Below are 23,502 nucleotides of genomic sequence, written 5' to 3'. Positions count from 1 at the left end.
GCTGAATTTTATGCTGCAAAACAGTCATAAAGCACATAAATGCACCAAATAATAAAATAACATCCCAGTGTAGCGGATGCGTAACGAATTTCTGCATGTGCTGTTGTTTTCATTATGCTGATTTACAGCCACTTTAATGTACACAGTCTTCTTAAACAACTTAGAGCTGATTGTTCTGGAACTAGACCGTGATTCAAGATAACATCCTGGCTCTTTGCCATCTTTTAGGAAAGTTATCTAAATCCCTCTGGGTGCAAACAATCTTGGATTAAAGAGTTTGGGTTATTCAACATAGGAATGAGGTTCTAGCCGCTAAAACCAATTGCTCAAATGTGGTGGAAGCAAAATCAACAACATAGGAGCTGGAGACAAGGAAGCAGTGAGAAACCATGGTGTCCGTAGGCATATCGGTATTTTTGCAAATCACACATCAGTCTTGAAATATTAAGAATTTCTGGTGCACTCAAGGTAACTTTGCTTGAGGATTTGCCTTTAGTGGCGTGATGCAATTCTAGCAATACTGTGCATTGTTTGTATTCATGTGCGATAGCCTGGCAGAGTCCTTCTTGACAGCGGCACTGCAGTTGGTATGTGCAGGCAGAAAAAGATGCGGCGCGAAAGCCTTGCCACAGGAGGACAGAGCTTTCCAGCAAGGCCAGGATTTCAACCAGTGCCCCAGATCTCCAGGGGCTGGACAAAGGAGACCCTCTTTGGAATAGAGCTGATATCAATGTGCCTGCTGTGCTTCCAGGAGATATTTGCGTCCTTTGAATAGCAGAGAATAAAAGGCAAGTTTATATAGGGCCTGTTGTGACAGGACTAGGGGTAATGGTTTTAAAATAGAGGGAGGTAGATTCAGATTAGATATTAGGAATTTTTTTTTTACAATAAGCGTTGTAGAACACTGGAACAGGTTGCCCAGAGAGGTGGTGGGTGCCCCATCCCTGGAAATATTCGAGGCCAGGTTGGACAAGGCTCTGAGCAACCTGATCTGGTTGGAGATGTCCCTGCTCCTTGCAGGGGGGTTGGACTAGATGACCTTTGAAGGTCCCTTTCAACCCTAACCATTCTATGATATGTCCCAGAGACAAATATCAATGTCTCTAGAAAACCCTGAGTCCAATTAAAGAAAAGTATTACCCTGCGCTTTCACTTTCTGTTTACTGCCAGAGGTTTAGCCCAAGGATGAGGTTTAATATTAGTTTTCCAGAGCTCCCCGTTCACCACGCTGCGATGCTCTGCAATACTGGTACATCCCCAGCAGCGCTGCCCTGGGACCAGAGCACCCAGCCACGGCTCCTCACTGCCTGCCTGCGGGCACGTGCCTCGCACCATGCTCAGTGCAACGGGATGCTGGGGAGCAACACTGGTTCCTGAGTTACAGGGATGCTTCTTCAAATGTTATTTGAGGATTCCTCGCCCTGATCAGCATGAGGCTAAGCCAATAACTATTTGTTGTAATTGTGATTAAAGCAAATTTGCTGTTCTAGTGGCAAGGGCTAAGAAGCCAGGTATGAAACTCAGCTGGAAAACACCCCTCAAAAACTTATGGACCTCACAGCAGCCATGGACCATGGCAGAGATCTGCCTTTTCCTTCTCAAGCATCGCCCTGTATCACTGCCGCAGGCACGCGCTGTCGCCAGTTCCTCTCCATCTCCCCCTGTTTCATCAAGACAGCTGTGAGCGGCAGCCATGAATATGGCACTGCACAAAAAGGGGTGACAAAATCTCTCTGATTCATTCCCAAATCTGACTTTTCTTGCTCAACACCCTCCACTCCTTTTTACTGCTCTGTGCTCAGCATCCCGGCAGGAGCAACCCCCTGAAGCTATGGAGCAATAAATGCCAGCGGTGGCTGGAGCGGGAGTTAAAGCAAGTGCTGCTCTGGAGTTTGCTGCCAGAAATGTGGCTGGAATTACTACAACTGTTATCTCTTTTAATCTGATCTCTTTCACAGGCTCTCTCACCAGTTTCCCAGTCAGTATCGTAATAACATCAATTAAGTGTCCATTAGTATCGCAGATATCACTTCATGCAGCATTACGGAGATACGGATGTATAAAATGTCAATATTTTCTTTCCCTGCATTATGTTAATCATGCTGTAAGTTGCCACACTAACCGTCTTCGTGGAGGCTGTGATATTTATGCTGATTTAACATTTACAAGCCGCCAGTCTGCCTGGGCGCTGCGCTCCACACAAACACGTGTGAAAGGCTAATGGGCTGAACTGAAAAATGTGTCTGACTTAAGTGATTTTACAAACACTTTAAACACATTAGGACACTTACACTGCTTTGCAGACACAAAGCCTGGTCCTATTTGCCGTCACACTGGTGGCAAAATTCCCACTGACTTCCTTGAGACCCAACTCACTGTGCCTTAACTAAATAAATCTGCAATAAATGTAGAAAATGCAGAACTGCTTCCCGCCCACAGCAGCGAACTCCCGGAGTACAGGATACACAGGCTATGTGTTGGGAGATGGGACTGTGCCCGGGCTGGGCTGATAGCCTGTGATGTTGAGGAGGTGTTTGCAGAGCAGCAGCATTTGGAGCGGAGCTTATTCCTCCCCTCTTCTCGGGGTAGGTGCCCATGGTACCTGCACCATCTGCGAGCTGCCTCATAGATATTTAAAATGAGGTGAGGTGGGTCCTGCCGTGCAGTTATACGTGTTGTGATGCCCCTCTAGTCTTAAGGCTGAGCTACATGGGCGTCTGAGAGCACTACGCTGTGCTGCGTGTGCACTGTTGGATGGACGGGTGGATCGGGCCACAGACAAGAACATTTAATGAACCTCACGCTACAGGGAGGTGAGAGGATGGGACCTATCAACTCACCCCCCTCAAACATATTAGTTATCTTCTTAAACAAGAGGTGAATTAGAAAAGGTGTTGAGTGACGTCACCATCACCGTTGTCTTGCCAACTCCCACTCCAGTTCTCCAGTCACCCTCCCCTGCTGCTCCACGTCCCCATACAGTCCCCAGAACATCGCCCGCCTCATTCTCCACCTCTCTCCTTCACCTGCAGAAAATTCAGCAATTTCTGGGCCAGGAGAGGTTGTGTAGGTGTGTGTTTGCTCAGCACCGAACTCTGCAGGGCCTGATCCACCATGGGAGCTCCCAGGCCTGACGGAGCACAGTAGCTGCTCCTGCTGCTGATGAGTTTGTAACAGAGAAGCCTCTTGGTTTCTTATAATGGGAGAGTAATTTCTGTTGACATTGTTTGGTCTAAGTGTCAGTATCACAGTATCATCCTCATTTTGCAGCACTTATTTCACATAGTCTTGACGTGATAACAATGTCCACTTAATCTCGCATGGAAATTTCCTTTCAGAGTCCATTGGTCTCCACTGATTTATGCGGACACTGCTTTCTTGTGTCGCTGTGAACTGCTCTCCATAGATTTTCTGTGTCATTGATTTGCCATCATCTCCACAATCCAATACAATTTTCCTCGGCTTGCATTTGATATTCTCATGTTGACACCAAAGACCTGCATTGCTAATATTGTATTAACATCGTTCTGACACGGGAACAAATCCTCGCACTAATAACATTTACTGATGATAACTCACCGTAATGCAGTTACCGGTAATTTGCTTCCAGAGGATTCAGTCTTTGGCCTTGACATCCAGACATCCTCTCCGAAGCGTTTCTGTTGATCCTACCCTGCAATGCAACTTTCTATCTAAATGAGTGATAATAACTGCAAGATCAATAGTTTGAATGATTGGATCTTCAAAGACCTTTGCAAGCGAATATTTAATTCTCACGACAACCTAGGCTAGAAATAAACTTCCCATTCCATATAAGAATGAGCTGGAGAGGTTTTTTTAAGTTCACTTTATGAAAATCCAGTAGAGGATCCTTGGAGTAAGCAATAGCCCAAGGGCTATGTCAGTTATGTGGGAGACCCACAGTCCATCCGCTCCTCTACCTGACCCAGACAGGCTCCAGATGGCTGCCTTGACCTGTTGGCCATTCCCCACTCAAGGATCTCAATTTTTGTTACAGCCAGAAATTCTGACTCAGACCCTAGCAATCTCTCTCAACAAAATTTAATCAGTACTGATATGTTCCCATGAAAAGTTTCAGTTCCAATAAATCAGCATTTTCCAAGAAAAAAACCATCTGGTTGGAAAACTCCCAGCCTGCTCACATCTCTGCTATCAGCTACAGAAAGTCAATATTATTCTCCATCATCAGGACCGCCTCTGCACTCCAATTTTTTAAGAAAGAGAAACTAAGCTCCTGATAAAGGATATTATTTTTTTTTCGAAAGTGCCCAAATGATTGAAGAACCCAGCAGTTTCATAGGACGTCTGTTCCAAAGTCACTTGTAAGCTCTTGAAAATGCCACCTCAAATCTATCATTCTGAAGTCTGTTGCATTTTTAAAGTCTGGTATTAAAAAACACAGCAAAAACTAAACAAAAGCTTATTCAAGACCACACAGTAAGATCATACCGTCCACGCTGTGATGAGAAGAGAAAGTTTTGAACACACTTCTGGCCAAAGCTGGGTAGGGCAGCAAATCCCAGCCCTTTGCAAGCCGCGCTGGTGGAGGCGGCTCTTTTTTCCCCCTGTCAGCCATATATCCCCCACCACGGTTCAACTCAATTCCTAAAATAATTTGAAATGCCTGAAGCCACAGCAGGGCCCCTGCCAAAAGGAGATGTCGGGGCCATTTTAGATGCATTTTAGCAAACTTCGCTGAGAAGGTTCCTCCAAGCTCAGCCAGCAGAAGCTGTGGATGAAACCGCTCCTCTCTGTGTTGTCCTTTTGCAGAAGACTCAGGGTATCCCAGTACTGTAGCCCAGTTCCAGTAGCAACCTGATGTACTTGTAGCCAACTGAGAAGTTTTGGGGAAAACAAAAGGATTTCCTGAGTTGCCCACACCCTCTGTTCTTCTTGCTGAACTGATCTATTTAGCAGAGAGCTTTAGGAAAGCTCAGTATTAAACTGTCATTTTGTCAATAAAATGTCATTTCATCAATAGCATGTCCAGGTGGCCAAATGTTTCTGCATAATTAATTCAACTGATGCATTAAGGAATGTTATACACAGTATTAATCAAAAAGTACTGTCAATATAAGGAACATATATAAATCCAGCAAAGAAAACTACAAACCTGTTTGGAAGTTAAGCTCTTTTTTTCCAAGATGATCCTTCAATCTAGGGAGATGTGGATTCTGCTATTGAAAATGCAATTAAGAAAATAGCATGATGGTCTGTGGAAGTATATTATTTCATTCCCTGAACCATTTCTATGTCAGCAGGGCTTTGCTAGGACCTGAACTTGAATTGTGCCATTTGATACGCAGGGATGACTGAGACCAGAGCCTCAAAGGAACAAGGATTTGTCACTCTTAGGAAATTCTACAGTTTTGCTATTTGGGTTTGTTCTGAATAAAAATAAATTGCAAAATGTTATAAAACTTCCTGAGAAACTATGGCTTTCAAAATACGCCGTCAAGCCAAGTAAAAGCATTTTATTGCAATTTGGATTCAAATGCTTTACCCTCTAAAATTTTTACCAAGTCAGTTCTGCAATGAAAATGAGAGTATTTAATTGCAGGACTGTCAGAAATTCCTCTCTGAGCAATTGCTGAGCGCGGGGACAGCTGATCGCACAGTGTTGACCACTGCTGACCTCTCTCCATCACACTGGTGTCCTCTTTGCATCGCGCTCTCCAGACACTGGCTCTGGTTTCCCCGCTACCCCTCCCCATCCCCACATCTCAGACCTGGACCCCTTGCCCATCCTCACGCTCCCTATCCCTCCCCACCTCGCACCACCCCCTTTCTTCTCCCAGCTTTAGCATCTCCGGCTCTGGGGTCCCCCCACCTGCCTCCATTGTGTCCAGCTCTGAGTTTCCCTGCCAGCCCTCGTTGCAGGTGTGGTACCCACGATTCTCTGTGAGCATCACTCACCCAGCTCCGTGCCACCACCACCTCCTTCCTTGGCCCGTTTCCCTCACTACGGTCAAGTCTGACACCTCCTCCGGTACTGGCTGCTACGGCCCACGGGAGGCAGAAAAACCAATGACAAGGAGGGAAATCCTCCTCAGATCCTGACCGGGATCATCTCCAGAGCAAAGGCGGTCCCTGGGAATTGCAGCTAAGGAGGCTGTGTGGCTCACGGAGGAGCCGCTTGCGAAAGTTTTATGATTTGGCCAAAGACTGGGTTTGTGGGGTCGATGACAGGAGGTGTGCCCCATGCCAGGGGGGCCTGATCCGCACCAGCTGCAGCCGTAAATCACAGCTCAATGGGTATGCGAACGCCCTCACTGGGAAGACTTTAGGCGGGGCGAGACAATGACATTATTTCTTAACCCGGGTCGTGGAAATGGCTGAGCCATTTTTGCTGGCTTAAAAAAATAAAAAGCAGGCAGATATTTTAGCTCAAGAATTTCAGCCCACATTGATCAAATAGGGTGAAATTAGAAGCAAGTAAAAACAGGTCTTAGAAGGTGTATTTTTAGCATATTTATTTACAGATAAAATCAGCAGCTCTGAGGCAGGAGCAGTAATTCAGGCAGGAAAAATACAATATCACTCTCACTCCTTAGAGGGATACCGTAGTGCAAGGCTCAAGGGAACGATGCTGCAGCATCTGCAGGAACCGTGCTAAATTTTACATTGACAATATATCTGAATATGTTTATAAAATTTTCAGTCCTTTTATTTGCATGACTCGTTCTACCATGTAAGCATCTCCACTGTAATCAGCCGAGCTGCATGAGCAAAGCAAATCAGTTCTGCTCTTAAAATTAAGCATTTTATTCTGAAGTTAATAATATATATAGCCTTCTATAAACAAGATCATGCTCTAGAAATTTTCATCAGAGATGTTATTAATTCCATTACCTTCTTGTAATTATTTCCTATCCTTAACATCGGCAAATTGATGCTACAAAGTGTTATCTGTCCCCAGAAAATTATAGGTGCCACAACAAGTTGCCACGTTCTGCACAAATAAGCCAGTAAAGCAAAGAAACCTCTTAGATTTATCTATTTTATTTGTGTTTGATATTTTCAGTGTGTCTGCATTTTAAATGTATTTTAATGTAAAGGTTAATGGAGTTTTAATAAAGGGCAGATGGCTACTCTAATTGCAGAACACCCGGCATACTCTTTTAAAAACCTCTTTAGCTGGCTAGACAGATATTAATAATTCTGAATGCCGTTAGAAAAAAAGCAGAGGTTTGAATCAAATGATTCTTCAAAGTTAAATTTATTATTAAACCAAAACTGCAATCATTGCATACATTTTGCAAAGAAAAATTGTATTATCAATATATTTCCCATCAAGTGATCCTGTGAACTCTCTATTATCTATTATCTATGGCTAAGTTATATATACTAAAGCACCAAATGTTGAACTTCCTATTATATATTCTTTTGTATCCAGATGTCAACTTTCAGCCTTTTTTTTTTTTAATTCTCTAAAACATTTCACTAGTCACGCAGTCTCCTCCCTGCTTCGCTAACTTGATCTTTTTTTGCAAGAGCGTCATTCCTGGGTCACATAACATTATGCATGCGCATCGCAATCCCTGGTATGTGTCTTAAAAAAAAATAAAAGAAGAAAAAAAGGAAGTCAAAAGCATGAGCTGGTTTGTACCAGGCCCTGTGCCAAGCAGAGCCTCCTGCCTCCAGAAAATACAGTGGAAGCAAACTATGTCTATGAATATCTTCAGAGCAGCCAGGTCACTGGGAGTGGAAGGTGACCAAATGCTACGAGGGAACGAAGAAGCCACAGGTACAAATCGTGTGTGTTTTATCACCAAAATAATTTGATTCTTTGAGCATTTAGAGTCAGACACTTCAAAGTCCCAATTAAATCCTCAGGAGCTCTGATGTGAATCTGAAGTGACAGCAGAATAACCGAGTCACACCTGAGACAATTTAAACTGGACAGCAATTTTCTGCTTTGGAAATAATTTCTGTAACCTCTTCCTGCCCCCACTGCAGACCCCTCTGCACAAGCCCATGTACACCATCACCATCACCGTCACCCTCTGAAATTAGCAGTTACATTAACAAGGTTTTGAAATATTGGCTGGGATGCGGTTTGGGGCTCTACAATGGAAGAGAAGTAAGTTTTATATCATTTTATGAATGGACATTAATCAATGCTAAATCACAATGAGAGTCTTATGGAATCACATATTACAATCTCCTAAATCGCAGGAGGAACTTGTCGTGATTCATGTTACTACGCCAACATTTGATACAATTAATAGTGGGAGCGGTTCACGTTTGGGTTTTACCACATTAGATGGTTTTTCTGAGCCCACCATGGATGGGAGGGACCTTTGGAGCCCAGGCCAGGAAACAATAGTATTTGTCACATCATTAATCTGCCCTTATGATTGATCTTTTATCTTTCCTGACATTTATATTGTTTCTCTGACCTGCTGGAGGCCCAAACAGTCCCAGAGCCAAACAATGTGAAGGTGAAGGGAGTCTTCATGTGTCTGCTGGACAGGTGGCAGGTACCACACTCGCCATCCCTGTGAGTCTGTTATTTCTCCCAATAATTCCTCAAAAATCAGTTGCAAGAAGCCTTGCCCTGTTGGAGAGGAGTCCCATGGAGGCAGGGCTGGAAAATGAGGCTGAGACCACCTGAATCTCAAAAGCTCAAGGCAGCCGCCAAGACGTACAGACCCGAGGTCACTCCTAGAACACTCCCATTTGGAGGGACTGGTGACACGAGGTGCGCTGGAGACGGAAAAACACAACTCCACCTGCCACAGGTGTGACTCTGAGCCTAGCTTTTCTCTGCCCAAGCCCACAGTTCATCATCGCCCCGGATGTGAGTGAGAGACAATGTCTCTGCTCTGAGCGTTTAAGCCTAAGTTGGTGAAGGGCCACCCAGAAGCCCACTGGGATGAAGGATGTCCTAGGTACCTGTGTATGGACACAGTATCTGAGGCAGGCAGCCCCCGCTGTGGCCCCCAAGCCCTCACACATTTTGGGGCAGGATGAGGTCGGCTGGAGCAGGGAGGAGGCAGCAGCTGAGGGATGAAGAACCAGAAGACCTCGGGTGTTTGTGTTCATCTGCACCAAGTGGGAGCCCCAGGGAAAAGGGGGAGCAGGGAGCAGAGCGTGTCCCCCGCACCCCCACACTGTCACAGCCCAGCCACGATCACCTGTCCCCATCTGTGCTTCTGCCAGCCCCCTCCCTGGAGGCAGCCTGCTCTTGGGGTGCTGCTCCATGCCTTGGTCATGGTCAGATGTCCCCCGCTACGGACTTGTGGGGTCCCCCTCATGCCTGGCGACAGAGCTAGCCCAGCTCACAGAGAAGAGGGGATTGCAGAGAGTCTGACTGCTCTGGAAGGGGGGGCTGCACCGCGGCAGGATGGCCTTAGCGGGGCGGGGGCCATAAGCGATGTAACCCGTGCTACCCATGCTACCCACCTTGTTTTTTAGGGCAGCTCTCGGGGGTCTTCCTCACAGGGAAGAGGGGAGCAGAGAAGGTAAAGGAGCACCGCCCCCCCCCCGCTGCTGATACAGGAGGGACACGTGTGTCCCCCTCCATCCCCTGCACATCTCTGAGGGGGGGGGCAGACCACCCCAGCCAGGAGGGGGCTGGTTATTTAATACCCCGTTATAGGTATTTAATACGTATTTAATACCCCGTTATTCCCTCTCTAGTCGCCGGCACGGGCTCCTGCCCGGGACAGACAACGGAGGTGCGGGTCCCTGCGCAGCCCTTCACCCTTTCCTCTGCGGTGCTGGGTGTGCGGGGGGAACCCCACTCGGGGAAAAAAAAGAAAACAAACGAACAAACAGAAGAAAAAAACCAACCCGCAGCTTTTCCCCCAAACCACGAGGTTTGTCCTTAACCGCCCGTTTCTTTGCAGAGCCGGCGCAAGGAGTGGCGCAAGTGATTTTCAGCCACCCGCGCTGCGCGCAGCCACCGCGGCCGGGTTTGCGCGCAGGGGCAGCGGCGCGGCCGGTCCCGAGGGCGCAAAATACGCGAGATGTTTCCCACTGGTGCATTCAGCCAGATGTTTAAGACGTATGAGAACAGAGTAGTTAAAACCCACATTATATAGTCCTGCCTGGTCTAAAATTGCACGCGCTGACCCATATATTTTAAACTGTAAACGGACTCCGGTCGTTTAAAATATTGCAACGTCGATAGGACTAATTAATTGGAAATAAGAAACGAAAGAATACAATTAAACGAGGAGAGAATCATTTTCTAATTTAATAGCGGGACATTTATAAAGATCACAAGCTAAAAGGCATCCAATGATCCTATCGACGGAGCGTTAAATCAGAGCTGCGGGGTGGGGGGGGGGGGGGGGGCATGGCCCTGGTCCCCCCCTTCCCCCTCCTTGTCCTCCTCCACCTCCTCTTCCTCACCCCGCGGAGACCCGCGCTCCGGCCCGCGCCCGCGGAAGCCCCTCGCAGGGCAGCGGCAGGTCCCCGTCTGCGCGGTGCCCTCAAATATTTGCGATATTTTATTAGCCCCCATTTCCTCCTGATAATTTATTGCGATAAAACAGACACCCGAGGTCCGCTTAAATTGTCTTTTCATAATGAATAAATTTAAACGGGCTAATTAATATATAAACTAACCCAATTTGTCAGGTTGATTTGTATTTTAGTTAATTGTGAAAGTAATTACCACACGGGCAAATTAACAGCTTTCTGGAAATGACCAAGGCAGGGTTTTTATTTCCTTCCTGGGTGAAGAAAATTCATTTTTCCCAGCTCTTGATGTGATGAATAAAAGTCATAAATCTGGGTGATTGGTGCAGGCAGAGTCTAAATGGCTTCATATTTCATTTTAGGTTTAATAGAAATATTCATGCTCTGTTTTAATGAAATTAAATTGAAGGGGGGTGGACTGAGAGGCTGTCCGTCGGGGCTTAAAGGGGCAGCGCACATTTGGTGGGCTTTTTGTTGTTTTCTTGCGGATGAGCAGAAACTGTCAAGCTTTCGTTGTTCCAGCCAAGCCGCGCCCGGTGCGGGGATTGCAGCAGGAGTAGAAATAAATTTAAAATTTTTTTGCTTGACGTTATCTGAAGAGAAAGTCCAACGAGAGCCAGGCAAAACTTTGGAAGATGGTTTATAGGGGAAAAAAATAAAAAAAAAAATGTAAGGACAGCTTTTTCACCGAAATGCAGAGGTTTGGGGTAAATAAAGGTTTTGGCAATCCGTTTGCGGTCCGGCCCTTCTCCCCGGGACTGACACCTCGGGGTGCGTGAAACGCCCGGAGCCCTCCCGGCATCCCCGTCCCGGGAGAATGAAAAAAAAAAAAAAAAAACACAAACCACAACAAAATTTTGATAACGCAGAGGCGTTTTCCAAGTATCCGAGGCTGGTTCTGTCAGCTCGAAGAGCCGGAGGGGCTCGTTTTCTCCCCAAAAGAGCCGCTCCCCGCTTCTCCATGCCTGGGGCCAGGCTCTGTGACTTGTTGATTTCCCCTGAGCAAATCCGGCTTTGATGCAGTCCCGGCCAGAGCGGTTAGCTGATGAATTGACAAAAACTAATCAGCTTTATTGGGAAACAGGTTAAGGGCAGCAGAGTGTCAATAATTCTCCGCCTGACCCCCCCATCCATTAAGGGAGGCAGGCTGATTAGACCGAGAAGACCCTGTGCTTTTTGCACTGAAATTGCTTTCATAAACTCGCCATTATTAGCAGTCAATGCAAGCGGCTAATTTAGAGGAGCCATCCCGAGGATGTCACATCTATCAGGGAGGTTTATGTATCATTATCTCATTTACAGAATGTCGCAGTGTAATGCGTGGGTTTGGCAATAACGCTGGCCCCACGCCTGAGGTTTGTAACGGCGTGGGGGGAGATCGGCCGGCTTGGGGACACCGGGCTGGAGGGGTTTAATTTGGAACGACTCCCCCTCCCTGCCCCATGGCAGGGCTCCGGGCCCCCCGCATGCACCACCCCGGCTTTTCAAAAGGCGAGATAGGCATCTGTTTGCCCACGGCCGGGGGAGTGGGGGCTCTGCTGGAAAAAAGAGGCGGGGGGGACGACCACCCGGAGGTGTCGGGGGAGCGCGCTCCTTGCGCTATCTCCGCCGAGATAACCGCGCATTGTTGGCTCCCGGGCAATATACTGGATCAACACAGGTGCGGGAGCCGCGGGGAGTTCAGGCGGGCCGGATGCCCCGTGGCACCTGGGAGGGGGTAGGGGGGTCAAACACACGGAATGGAGTGGGGCAAAAAACCGAAAAACAATAATTAAAAAAGAAGGGGGGAAAAAAGAGGGGGAAAAAAGAAAAAAAAAAACAAAAAAAAAATAAAAAGGAAAAAAAATTTTAAAAAGGTAAAAAAGAACCAAAGGAAAAAAAAAAAGGAAAAAAGAAAGAAAAGAAAGAAAAGAAAATTTAAAAAGGAAAATTAAAAAAAAAAGAAAAATAAAAGAAAAATAAGAAAGAGGAAAAAAGAAGAAAGGAAAAAAAGATTTTAAAAAGGAAAAAAGAGGGGGGAAAAAGAAAAAACGGGGGCGGGGGGGGAGAAAAAGGGAAAAAAAAAGGAAAAATATTAGTACTCAATTTAAAAAAAAAAAAAGTCTGAACATCGAACTCCTCCGGCGGGAGGGCGGGCCGGGAGCGATGGCGGGAGCGATCAGGGTCGAGCGGAGCGGTCCCGCGGGCGGGGGCCGGGAGAGCCCGGTTGGGGCGCTCCCGAAAGGCTGGGGTGGGTGGAGGAGCCCGGCTGAAGCTGGGTGGGGGGGGAGTGCGGGGGCACCCTCTCAGCACGCCCATCAGCCAAACGGCGCCGGCGGGCCGCTCCGGGCCGGAGGCGCGGGGTGCCCGGACGGGGCGAACGGCGCGAGCCCGTCGCGGGAGACGGTAACGGGCCGGGGACCGGCGTCCCCACCCGTGTCCTGCGCGCAGCCGTGGGCTCACGGCTCTGCTGTTGCCCCTGCGCCTCCGCTCCGTCCCGCCCCAGGCTGCCCCGGGAAGAGGCCCACAGCCGTACCGCAAAGCGGTCTCCGCTATACGCGGAACAGCCCGCGCCCGGGACGCGCCCGCGCAGCCTCTGCACCGCCGGCCTCGGGAGCCGGCACCCGGAGCGTGGAGGGGAGGTGACCCTCATCCCTCCCGGGCTGCAGGGACGGAGGCCGCGGGGACAAGCCCGGTTCGGGACGCCCGCGTGTGGGGCCCGAAGTGGCCTTCAACGGGGAACGGTTCCAGCTGGGGACCCCCGTGGGAAGGCAGCGACCTCCCGGGCCCCTCGGAGCCCGCGGGTGGCCCCATCAAACGGGCCGTAAAAACCATCCCACGACGCGGTGCCCCCTCCTTATCCCAGAGCCCGGGGGAGAAGGGTGCGTGGGTGCGTGCGGGGTGTCCCTGAGCGGGAGCGGCTGGTTTTTGGGTGTGGGTGCAGCTGCTGTGCCCGTACCTGTGTGCCGGGGGGGGCGAGAAGGGGCACGGCTGTGTGTGGGTTGTCTGTACGCGGGTAGCTCCGCTGTGCCACGCGTGTGCGTGTGTGCAGTCGTGCCTGGGCTGCGCAGGTGCGCCTGTCTGTCTGTCCTGCCTGTGTCCGTCTGTCTGCTGTATGTGTGTGCGAGGGGGTCCGGAGGCGCCGGGCAGGGAGGTGAAGGAAAAATAAAGTCAGCGCAGGAGAGAAGGGGAAGAGCGGGACAGAGAGCAAAGGGTGCGTGTGCGTGCGTGCGTGTGCACATGCGGGCTCGCACACCCCGCCGAGGTGCTCTGGGCCTTCTGCCCACGGAGCGGCGGCGAAAAGGGGACCATGAGCAAAGTTATCAAACATTTATTTGGTTGTGTTGGGCTCCGCTTCTCTATTTTACCTCTCTCTCCCCTTCTTTTCCCCTTTTCCTCCCCCTTTTTCATTGCTTTTCGGTTTCCCACCCCCGGCGCCGGGGTGGGGGGCTGCAGAGGGAAGCGGCTCACGGCGACGGGGCCGCTTCCCGCAGCTGGGCGCCTTCCCCCGCGGGCTGGCAGAGGCCTTTTGAGGGGAGAGCGCGTTTACCTCGGGGCCGCAGCCCGGCCCCTCCACTCGCCGCGCCTTGGCGGGGGGAAGGGGGGGTCCTCGCCGCCCCCCTCAAGGGAAACGGGACCCTAGAAGGGGGAGCGACCCCGCGCCCCGCTCTTTCCCTTTTCCGTCCGGGCCTGTTTGCGCTAGATGAGCAAACGCCATCGACGGGCCCGCGGGCTGCTGGCCGGCCTGACTCCCTGACCCACGGGTGTTTGCTCTTCCCCACTCGTCAAAAAGCGGCCGGCAGGGGCGTTTGGGGAGAATATTTGCCGTGTGCGCGAACGGCGGGGAGCTGTCACCGCCCCGGGCGGGCTCTCCCCGCGCAGAGGAGCCGGTTCCCCGCCCGCGGGCAACGTTGTCCCGTCCCGCCCGTCCCCCACCTCTCCCGGAGTCCCCGGGGGCGGGAGGGAAGCAAGGGGGCGGGCCGCTCCCCCCATGACAGGTGGGCGGTGGGACCAATGGCGGGCGAGACCGCAGTGCCGCCGGGCCAATGGGAGCCGCCTGCGGTCCTTGAAGGGCCGCGCCGCCCCGCGGGCCCGCACTGCCGCCCGCCGCCGCCGGGAGACGCGGCCGGCCCGGGGCCGCCCGACCTGCCGCGGTTCGTCCGCATGCCCCAACCCGCCGGCGCTCCCATGGAAAAATCCAAAAATTTCCGCATCGACGCGCTGCTGGCTGTCGACCCCCCCAAGGCGGCGGCGGCGGCGGCGGGACAGAGCGCGCCGCTGGCCCTGGTCACCTCGCTGGGCGGGAGCGGCAGCGGCAGCCCCCCGTCCTCCTCTTCCTCATCCTCCTCTTCCTCTTCATCCTCCTCCGAGCACCCCACCGGCGGCCCCGCCGACTGCCTGCGCACCGACAGCCCCTCTCCGCCGCGTCTCCTGGCCGCCCACTGCGCTTTGGTTCCCAAACCCGGTTTTTTACCCGGTACCGGTACCCACCCGCATCACCACGCCTCGGCGGCCGGCGTGGCCCTGGGACTGCACCCGGCGGCGCCCGGCGGGCCGGGGATGCCGGCGCAGGCCGCCCTTTACGGGCATCCCGTGTACGGGTACTCGGGGCTGGGGGGGCAGCACCCGGCCCTCTCCTACTCCTACTCGCAAGTGCAGGGTGCCCACCCCTCCCACCCCGCCGCCGATCCCATCAAACTCAGCGCCGGTACCTTCCAGCTGGACCAGTGGCTGCGAGCCTCCACCGCCGGCATGATCCTGCCCAAAATGCCCGACTTCAACTGTGAGTATTTGGCCCCCTCTCCTTCCCCCATCCCGGGAGCTGCCTCCTTCCTCTACGAAAAAAAAAAAAAAAACCCCAAAAAAACCCAAAACAACGAAAACCCAAAAAACCTCTTCCTTCTCCTTCCTACATAAGACGTAAACCGGCGGTGACTTTGAATTTTTAAAAATTGCTTTTATTTTTATTACAAGGAGGAAACAGCGATCCGCAATGGGAAGCGGGTCGCCTCGCCATTCCCGGGCCCCGACAGCCCGTTTTTCTTCCACGACTGGTTAAAATGGGAAAGCGGTAAATGTCCGCCTGCCCTCGCAACCGCCCATTCCCGCCGTCTCCGGGCTGCAGAAGCCGCCGGGGATGGGTGATGGGGGCAGGAAATCCCTTGGTCTCCCCCTAAAAACCAGATCTCGATGTATCCCCCCACCAAAAGGGAGGCGGCAGATCCCATCACCCAGCCACCGTTCTTCGTTTGCTTTCTTAAATAAAGAATTTTAAAGAATTTTATTCGAATTCCAAATTTAAATTTTATATGGAAAATTGGCTTATAATAATCGCGGCAGGCTCTTCTGGGCAAACAGCCGTAGGGAAGATCTGGGCTTAGCCCAAAATTTGGGATTCCACTTTTTCTGGGGGTGATGAATAAACGTGAAATAAATACAGGGGGAAAGGCTGAGGGTTGGGAGCAGGGCAGGCTGGAAACCCCGGCGTCCCAGTTGCCGAGCGCTAGGCCTCACGGCGATGGGGACCGTGCCTGCATCTGGTTTCGGCAAAGATCATTTTCGGAGGTGTGAGCTCTCGGTGGGAATGGCCGATTTAACAATAGCGGAGGTGTAGTTTTACGAAAATCATGCCAGGAAAAGAATTGCGATTTTTTTTTTTTCCCTCTCCTTCTCATACTCTGCACGCACATAGGCAGACAAAAAAGTCCATTGTTTTCTCTCGATTTGGGATTGTTTAAACTGGAGGGGAAAAAAAAAATCATTAGGAGAGCTGTCAGAGCCCTGCCTCTCAAACAAGGTGCAGGGGAGTGGGAATAAATAACCGGAGAGAAACGAGAATGGAGCCTCGGAAAATCGCACGGCAGTGAGAAAATCTCCGCGGGGCTGCTGCGCGGACGCGGTCCTGCTCTCTCTCTGCCTGCTTCGGCCAGTGCATTCCAAATGCGGCCGCGGAGAGAGTGCCGCTCCTCCTTAGTTTTCTGTGTGTGTTTTGTTTGTTTTTTTTTTTTTTCCTAGACCTAATAAGCCAAAATGCTCTGAGAAACGAACAGTAGCGCTGCCGCGTTCCATTCCGGGGGTGTCGGGGCTCAGTCCCCCCTCAGTGCCCTTCCTTTTTAAAAATTTTTTTTAATCTCATCCTCAATTTTAATTATTATTTCTGAAGAGGGAAAACAGGCTGGTGGTTGGGGTTTTTTTTTCGTTTTTCGTTCAAATACAGTTTTCCAGCCCTCGCCGCTCCCACGGGCGGCCGGTACCCGGCGCTCCCAGCCCGCGGAGCGGCGCGGAGCGCTCCCTGGCCCCTGCCCGCCTGCAATCCCGTTAATTCACCGGCTGCGGGCGGGTTTGGGAGCACGGCAGGTTTAACTAAAACATTAAATGGAGCAAACTGCCGCTCCCCGGAGAGCCCGATGACCCACTCGCCGGCTCCGTTTTATTGTCTCGCACTTGCTAAGACTCTTGGGAAATCAAGAGATTTTTTTTTTTTTGTCTTTTATTTAAAAGATTTCAATCCCGATTCGCCTCTCCTTTCCCAGCCCAGGCGCAGTCCAACCTGCTGGGGAAATGCCGCCGGCCCCGCACTGCCTTCACCAGCCAGCAGCTTCTGGAACTGGAGCACCAGTTCAAGCTCAACAAATACCTCTCCCGGCCCAAACGCTTCGAGGTGGCCACGTCGCTGATGCTCACCGAGACGCAGGTGAGTGTCCCTGGTCCCACCCACGGGATGCTGCCGTGGGAGGCGGGAGGGCAGTGATTGAGGTGTCTGTGTGTCCCCATCCAATTCCTCCTCTCCCCAGGTGAAAATTTGGTTCCAAAACCGGCGCATGAAGTGGAAGCGCAGCAAGAAGGCAAAGGAGCAGGCTGCTCAGGAGGCCGAGAAGCAGAAAGGAGGCGGAGGGGAGGAGAAGGGAGATGAGGACCTGCTGCTGCCCGCCCCGGAGAAGAGCGGCGGGAGGAGGATGCGGGAGCTGCCCGACAGCGAGCCCGAGGAGGAGGAAGAGGAGGAGGAGGAAGAGGAGGCGGCCGGCCGATGCTGTCCTTACCATTCCTCCGACTGCTCCGAGGTGGACGAAGAGGATACGCAGTCTCGGGGCCGGCACGCAGCCCCCCCGCAGCCCCAGTGAGCCCCCACCGCACGCCCCGCGCCCTCCAGCCCCGTCTGGTCGAGGGGAGGTGGGGGGGAGCCCGGCCCCGCTCCCCCGCCCGCCTTGTTCCGATCCCTCCCTGCGCAGAGGGGGATGGAGAAGAGGATCCCCCGCGTGTCGGGCGGGGAGGAGGATTTGCGGTGAATACAGTGTTATTATTGACTGAAATTCAGACAAAACTTGAGCCCCCCCACCCCCATCCTTGCCCCCTGGAAGCGCGCTCCTTTCGCTGAATATGGGAAATGTTTTGTTCTTACCACATAGCGGGAAAACTCTTTATGTCATGAACGTTAAAACTGCTGGAAATCTCAATACTGTCTTTATTTTTGTATATTGTATTTATAAAAAAAAAAATTACATCTACTTATGCATGCTAAATTATTCCCCAGGCCCTCCCACCCGCGCGATAGGGTGGAAAATAAACGGCGTTTTGTACTGGAGATGTTCGAGCGCTCTGTGGGTGGGTGGGTGGGGGGGAATGGGGATGCTGGGCTCTCCGGGCGGGGGGGGCCGCCCCGGGAAGGAGCGGGGAACCGGTTTCTAACGGGAATTTAATTCGGTTGCCGCAGCCGTCGTGCGATATCTGATACCGGAGTGAAGGAGGAATCCAGGCTCCCCCCTCCCTGGGTTTGGTTTTGGGGAGCGGGGGAGCCACGGGTCGTGTGTGTGTCCCCCCCACGACGGCTGCCCCGGCGGCGAAGCTGGGACACGGCGGGATTTATCTCGCCAATAAATTCGCCGATCCATTCATCCTTGTCACCGCAGCCTTTCCCCGCATCAATTACAGCGAATTTAAATGCCATCACTGGCTCATCCCCACCAGCTCGGGGCCACGGCGGGCAAATTCATCCCCGCTCACGAAGGACGGCACGGCGAGGCGCTCCCGCTCCCGCGTGGGGCCGCGGAGGGGCCCGGATCCTTCTGCATCCCTCCGCATCTCCCTGCATCCCTCCGCATCCCGGGTGCCGCCGCTCCCCCGCACAGCCCCTGAGGATGAAGAGCTTCGAAATACAGTGCTCCCACTCGCGTGGGCCTTTTTTTTTTCTTTTTTTTTTTTTTTTTAATTTTAGGAAATTTTTTTTTTTTTACAAATCCGCACTAACTTTTCACATGGGGAGAGCATGCTCCCCCCTAATCGGCTTCTCCAGCACCCCGGTCCGACGGACACAGGAGATGGGGACACCCGGGGGCCAGGGTCTGTCCGTCACGGGGAGCTGGCGGGAGGTGGCGGCTGAGGACGGCGCTCGGTCCCCGCTTCAGCGGCCCGGGACACCCAGGGCCGCAAATCACGCACCTCCACGGGGTGCAGCAGAGGACTGGACGGACCCCATATGCAAAAAAAAACTTGATCGGGACAAACTTGGTTTGGGCTCGATCGATACGTCCCCCCTTGCACAAAAAAAACCCAAACAAAAATATAAACAAACAAGGAAACCCCAAACAAACAAACAAACTAAAAAGTTTGAGGCTTTGGTTTAAATTTGTAAACGATTTCCTTTCGGCCACAGGTTGTAGAGGATTTAAGGCGCTAGAAAAATAAAAGCGTTAGTGGCTCTGGGATTTTCCCTGCCGCTGGCTGCCGCTGCATCTCCGGGGATGAACCGCTGGGCAGAGCCGCGCAACACCCGCGCAACATCCGCGCGGAGCCGCGGCGGCTCCTCGCCCTAAACCGGGCGGCCCATCCGCCTTACGGATGTATCCCCTTTATAAAATTCGATTTTACCTTAAGATATCTAAAAAACACCAGTCTGGAGGACGCGCCGTTATCCTAAAAAAAAAAAAAAAAAAAAAAAAATCAAGAGCCACCTGAGATCACCCCCTCCTCAAAAGATTCTTCCTCAGCCATTAATTTCCGATTAATACCCATTAATTAAACTGGCAGACGTGCTGCTCCGGGTTAGAAATTCCATGTGCGCCCACGAGGTTTGCGCTCCAGCCCCGCGGGGTCCGGGCCGACACGCACGGGCTCTATCAAAGTCCCGCCGCTGTATTGTGTCTGTCCCAATAAAATTAATCTCTTTAAAGCCCAGCCTCTCACAAGAATACCTTCAGTGTTCCAGACTACAAGGGCAAATATGTTTTTCAGATTCTGTTTTTATGGACGGATTAAAGTTTATTTTCCATAATAGGGCACCTAATAAAACTCATAAAGCTCTGTCAGTCTTACAGCTGGTGGCCTCATTTAACACTTTCACTTCGTAAATCATTTTACAGCTTACCAGGTGTTTTCCAAACCGAAAGGAGAGGAGGGGGGAATAGAACAGAGAGGGATGGGGTGGGGGAAAAGAAATTAAAATAACTTAAAATAGAGATACGGTGCTTTGGCGGTGGATGCGCTGGCACTGTCGCTTGGAAGGGCTTCAAAGAAGGGGCCGACCCCAATGAGGGGACAAAAGCCTTTTAACCGGGATTTCCCATGCTCATTTGAAGCGAGCGGGGCGGCCCACGGCTCGGGGCGGCGAGCGGAGACCGGTAAGGGGCGCGCCCCGGGCGGGGGGTGCCGCGGGGTTTGCCCGGCCGGGCGGCACCCAAGGGACCCCGCTACCCAGGCCGGGCGGGGGGCAGAGGGGATACGCTCTGCGGGCCAGCATCGCCCCGGGGTCCCCCCCCGGACCCAGCCTCACCCTCCTGCACCCGACACCTGCACCCCTTATCCTCACCATGCTCCCCGCCTGCCTCCCACTCCAGTTTCCCTCCCTGCACCCATCCCCAGCGTGCTTCCCCAGCCCCGGCGTGCCCCAGTTTGAGGTCGCTTTGCTTTGGGACCCAGCACAGGCAGGGCTAGCAAGGCTTTAATTCACCCCCCCTCCCCGTTTGCAATTTCATTATTCCACCAGTTCCCTCCCCCATACACAGTAGGTAACAAGCCTCTTAAAATTTTCATTGCCATACTTGAGAAGTGGTAAGTATGAACATGGACCTTTGGTGGACATTTTACTTTAAAAAGCAACATGGTTTAGGCATGGATGTCATTAACTGGCAATTTCATGACCATTAAGTGCTAAAACAAAAGAACAAAAATAGGATCCATATGCGCAGGGTAAACCTGCTAAAAGTCTTTCAAATGGGAAACCATAAATATATAATCCCCCTCAAACTCTCCCTGAAACTGCTGGGAGTGAAATACTTCACTGGCAGAAAGACTATTGGTTATTCCTGAAGTCCAAACTGTTATGCTCATCCAAAACTAAGGGATTGATGGCAGCTTTTTCTCTAGTTCTTGGTGAGACCCTGTCCCACACTCCCTCCTCCTCCTCTTACGCCCCTTCCCTTCGTGCCTGCCGGGCCGTGACTGGGAGGCCTGCATGCCCGCTGCGCCCCGAGTGACTGCGAGCGGCTGCCTCGGCCCTGTGAATCCTTCGCGGCTCCCAAGTCTGTTTCTGGCTCTCATTTCCCTGCCGCAGGCTACAGTGAGAGGCACCTTGGACACCCTCAGAGATCCCTCAGGACGGTGGATCTCAGCGTAGATCCCCTTCTTCCTTTCCTAGCCTTCCCCTTGTGCGCTGTGGGTTTCAGGATAACCGCACGGTGCTTCAGCCGTGAAAGCAGAAACATTATTTTTTAATTCTTCAACCATAGGTCATTCCTGCGATGTGCAGGGTGCTCCTCGGTTGCCTGTTTGAATCCCATGAACAGCAACACAGGACATACAGCAGAAGGGATGAAGCTCCCAGGGCACCTTAGTCTCTCCTGTAGTGACCAAGTTACAGCCCTTCTGCTTCCAAAATGCTGGTGTGAATTTGGCCAGAGCTAAATGCCAATCACGTGTTACTCGGGGAGTTACTCAGCGACTGCGGTACGGCGGTTTGATTTCTTTTTCTGCGCTAACGCTCACACAATCAGGATCACACCTGTGGTGACCTGGGGTTGTTGCTGATTAATGGACGAGGTGTTTTTGTCTTTTCTGGGACTTTTGGCTTTGTTTTTCTCGCCTTGAGCAGTGAGGGGCTGTGCAGTGTCTCTGCAAGGGCAGTGGAGCGGCGGTGTTTACTGTCCTGTTCTCCCCACCCTGCGGGATGAAGAGCTTTGGTTTAACTGAAGGCCTGGGCCTCTCCCTGCGTGGAAATGGGACCACCCGTGACACGTAGGGGCTCAGAGCACTCATCCAGTGGTCTTTCTCTGACCACAGGCTGCTAACAAAATCTGGCATTCAGCTTCCTTTTGGAAAATAAACAGGTTTTGCTGGGTTAAATCTAACCGGGACTGGTCTCTAAAATCAGAAGATGAGAAGAACATGTCCTCCTCTTCTTATGAAACCCAGCAGAGCCAATGGCTTGCAGTGAACTGTGTAGCTGGACAGCTTAGCTCCGTTTTACTGCTTGCAGGACATTTGCAAGCAGACCACAATTTCCTCTAATTAATCCATTATTTGAAATTATTATTCACAGGACTTCTGTTAATGTTCTTGGCCGATGGCAGCTTTTGGCAGGTGGGGCTCGTGTCTGAAGAGGGAGGACGGATGGACAATGCAGAAGCCTCTAATTCAGCTGCCTCCCCTCTTCCCGCACAGAGGAGACGGGGACAGAGAATTCCTGTCCACATCCAGTCCTGCTGGGCTCTGCGTGTCATTTCCATAAATACAAACGAAAGGCAGCCAGCACGGATTTTAACCTGGGGATGGGGTGGGGAGGAGATTCCAGTTCAGAAGAACATCTCAAGGGATGGGGCAGATTGGCCATTGCTTGTTATCCCCGAATGCCCTTTCTGGAAAGTACGTGCAAGCCAAGCGCAAGCCGCCGAGCCGCCTCCGGTGCTAATTTCTGCAGTGTAATAGCGGCTGGCGATGGGCAGAGGTCTGCACAGACAATCTAATGATCCTTTCTGGACTTCAACATGATGAATCTATAAAGCATGTATTGCTGTAGCAGCTAGGTGCAATTTTAGAAATGTTAATGAGTAATTACATAAAGGTTGTCCACAGTCATTGATGTTAATCACTGTTCTTTTGCCAGGGATAATTAAGATGACACTTCGGCAGCATCAGCCAGTGGTTCCTGCTGTCTCTGCTGCCTCCTCCCCTGCCAGCTCCCACTGCAGCTCTCGTCCTCCTTCAGGGATCTTCCTGGCTACCTTCACCCCACCCAGGTTCTCTGCCCCCCAACTTTTATGAAGGGCCTGGTTGACCGGCCTGAGGATTTTTAAGATGTACATAAGCATTTCACACAGTCTTGTGAGGGTGAGCTGACGGTGCTGGGATGCAGTTATCTGCCCAGAGCATCACAGCACTCAGCTCTGTTCTGCAGGTAATTTGCTTGGAAAATGTGCGTGCGTCTTTCTTCGGCCTCTATCTCAGGAAACAGCTGGTCTTCCAACCTTTTTTTGCCTTTTTGTGTGCCTTGGAAACCTCTGCACAAAGTATGATGGCCAGTGTTAGTGACTACGGAGGAGCTGGAATAACAGCTGTGTAAGTATATGGTTTGTTGTAATAAAACTTATAGAATCATAGAATGGTTAGAGTTGGAAGGGACCTTCAAAGGTCATCTAGTCCAAGTCCCCTGCAAGGAGCAGGGACATCCCCGACTATGTCAGAGCCTCATCCAGCCTGGCCTTGAACGTTTCCAGGGATGGGGCATCCACCACCTCTCTGGGCAACCCGTTCCAGTGTTCTACAGCTCGTATTGTAAAAAATTTGTTCCTAATATCCAATCTAAATCTACCCGCCTCTATTTTAAAACCATTACCCCTCGTCCTATCACAACAGGCCCAACTGAACAGCCTCTCCCCGTCTTTCCTGTAGGTCTTCTTGAGGTACTGGAAGACTGACAGTACCACATCTTCACCCTTCAGCCCGTGATGAGACGCCGTTCAGCGTAACGCAGATTTCAGGTGATGGAAAGCTCATGATGGAGGTTTTAGAGGAGGAGAGGGACCCCATCTGCGCCACTGAAATGTGGGGCTGGGTGGGTTGGGGTGCGAATTCATCTCGTGC

The 23,502-nt window shown here is 51.5% G+C and overlaps 1 protein-coding gene across 1 annotated transcript; it reads left to right on the top strand.

Moving 5' to 3' along the window:
* Positions 1–14,445: 14,445 nt before the first annotated feature.
* MNX1 (motor neuron and pancreas homeobox 1) lies at positions 14,446–17,552 on the top strand. Its single transcript, XM_086742244.1, has 3 exons — positions 14,446–15,214; positions 16,965–17,125; positions 17,226–17,552. Exons 1-3 carry the CDS (start codon positions 14,446–14,448, stop codon positions 17,550–17,552), a joined length of 1,257 nt encoding a protein of 418 aa, XP_086598370.1.
* The last annotated feature ends 5,950 nt before the right edge of the window (positions 17,553–23,502 follow it).

The sequence above is a fragment of the Chlamydotis macqueenii genome, chromosome 2 (genome assembly GCF_036417535.1).
Source record: "Chlamydotis macqueenii isolate bChlMac1 chromosome 2, bChlMac1.mat, whole genome shotgun sequence".
In the NCBI taxonomy this organism is placed as follows: domain Eukaryota; kingdom Metazoa; phylum Chordata; class Aves; order Otidiformes; family Otididae; genus Chlamydotis; species Chlamydotis macqueenii.
This window is presented reverse-complemented; position numbering and strand designations above follow the sequence as displayed.

Bases quoted from the DNA above. Each gene is read 5' to 3' on its own strand.
- MNX1 (XM_086742244.1), top strand. From the start codon at position 14,446: ATGGCGGGCGAGACCGCAGTGCCGCCGGGCCAATGGGAGCCGCCTGCG. The intron at 15,215-16,964 runs GTGAGTATTTGG...CTCCTTTCCCAG, and splicing joins CAAAATGCCCGACTTCAACT to CCCAGGCGCAGTCCAACCTG. The intron at 17,126-17,225 runs GTGAGTGTCCCT...TCCTCTCCCCAG, and splicing joins TGATGCTCACCGAGACGCAG to GTGAAAATTTGGTTCCAAAA.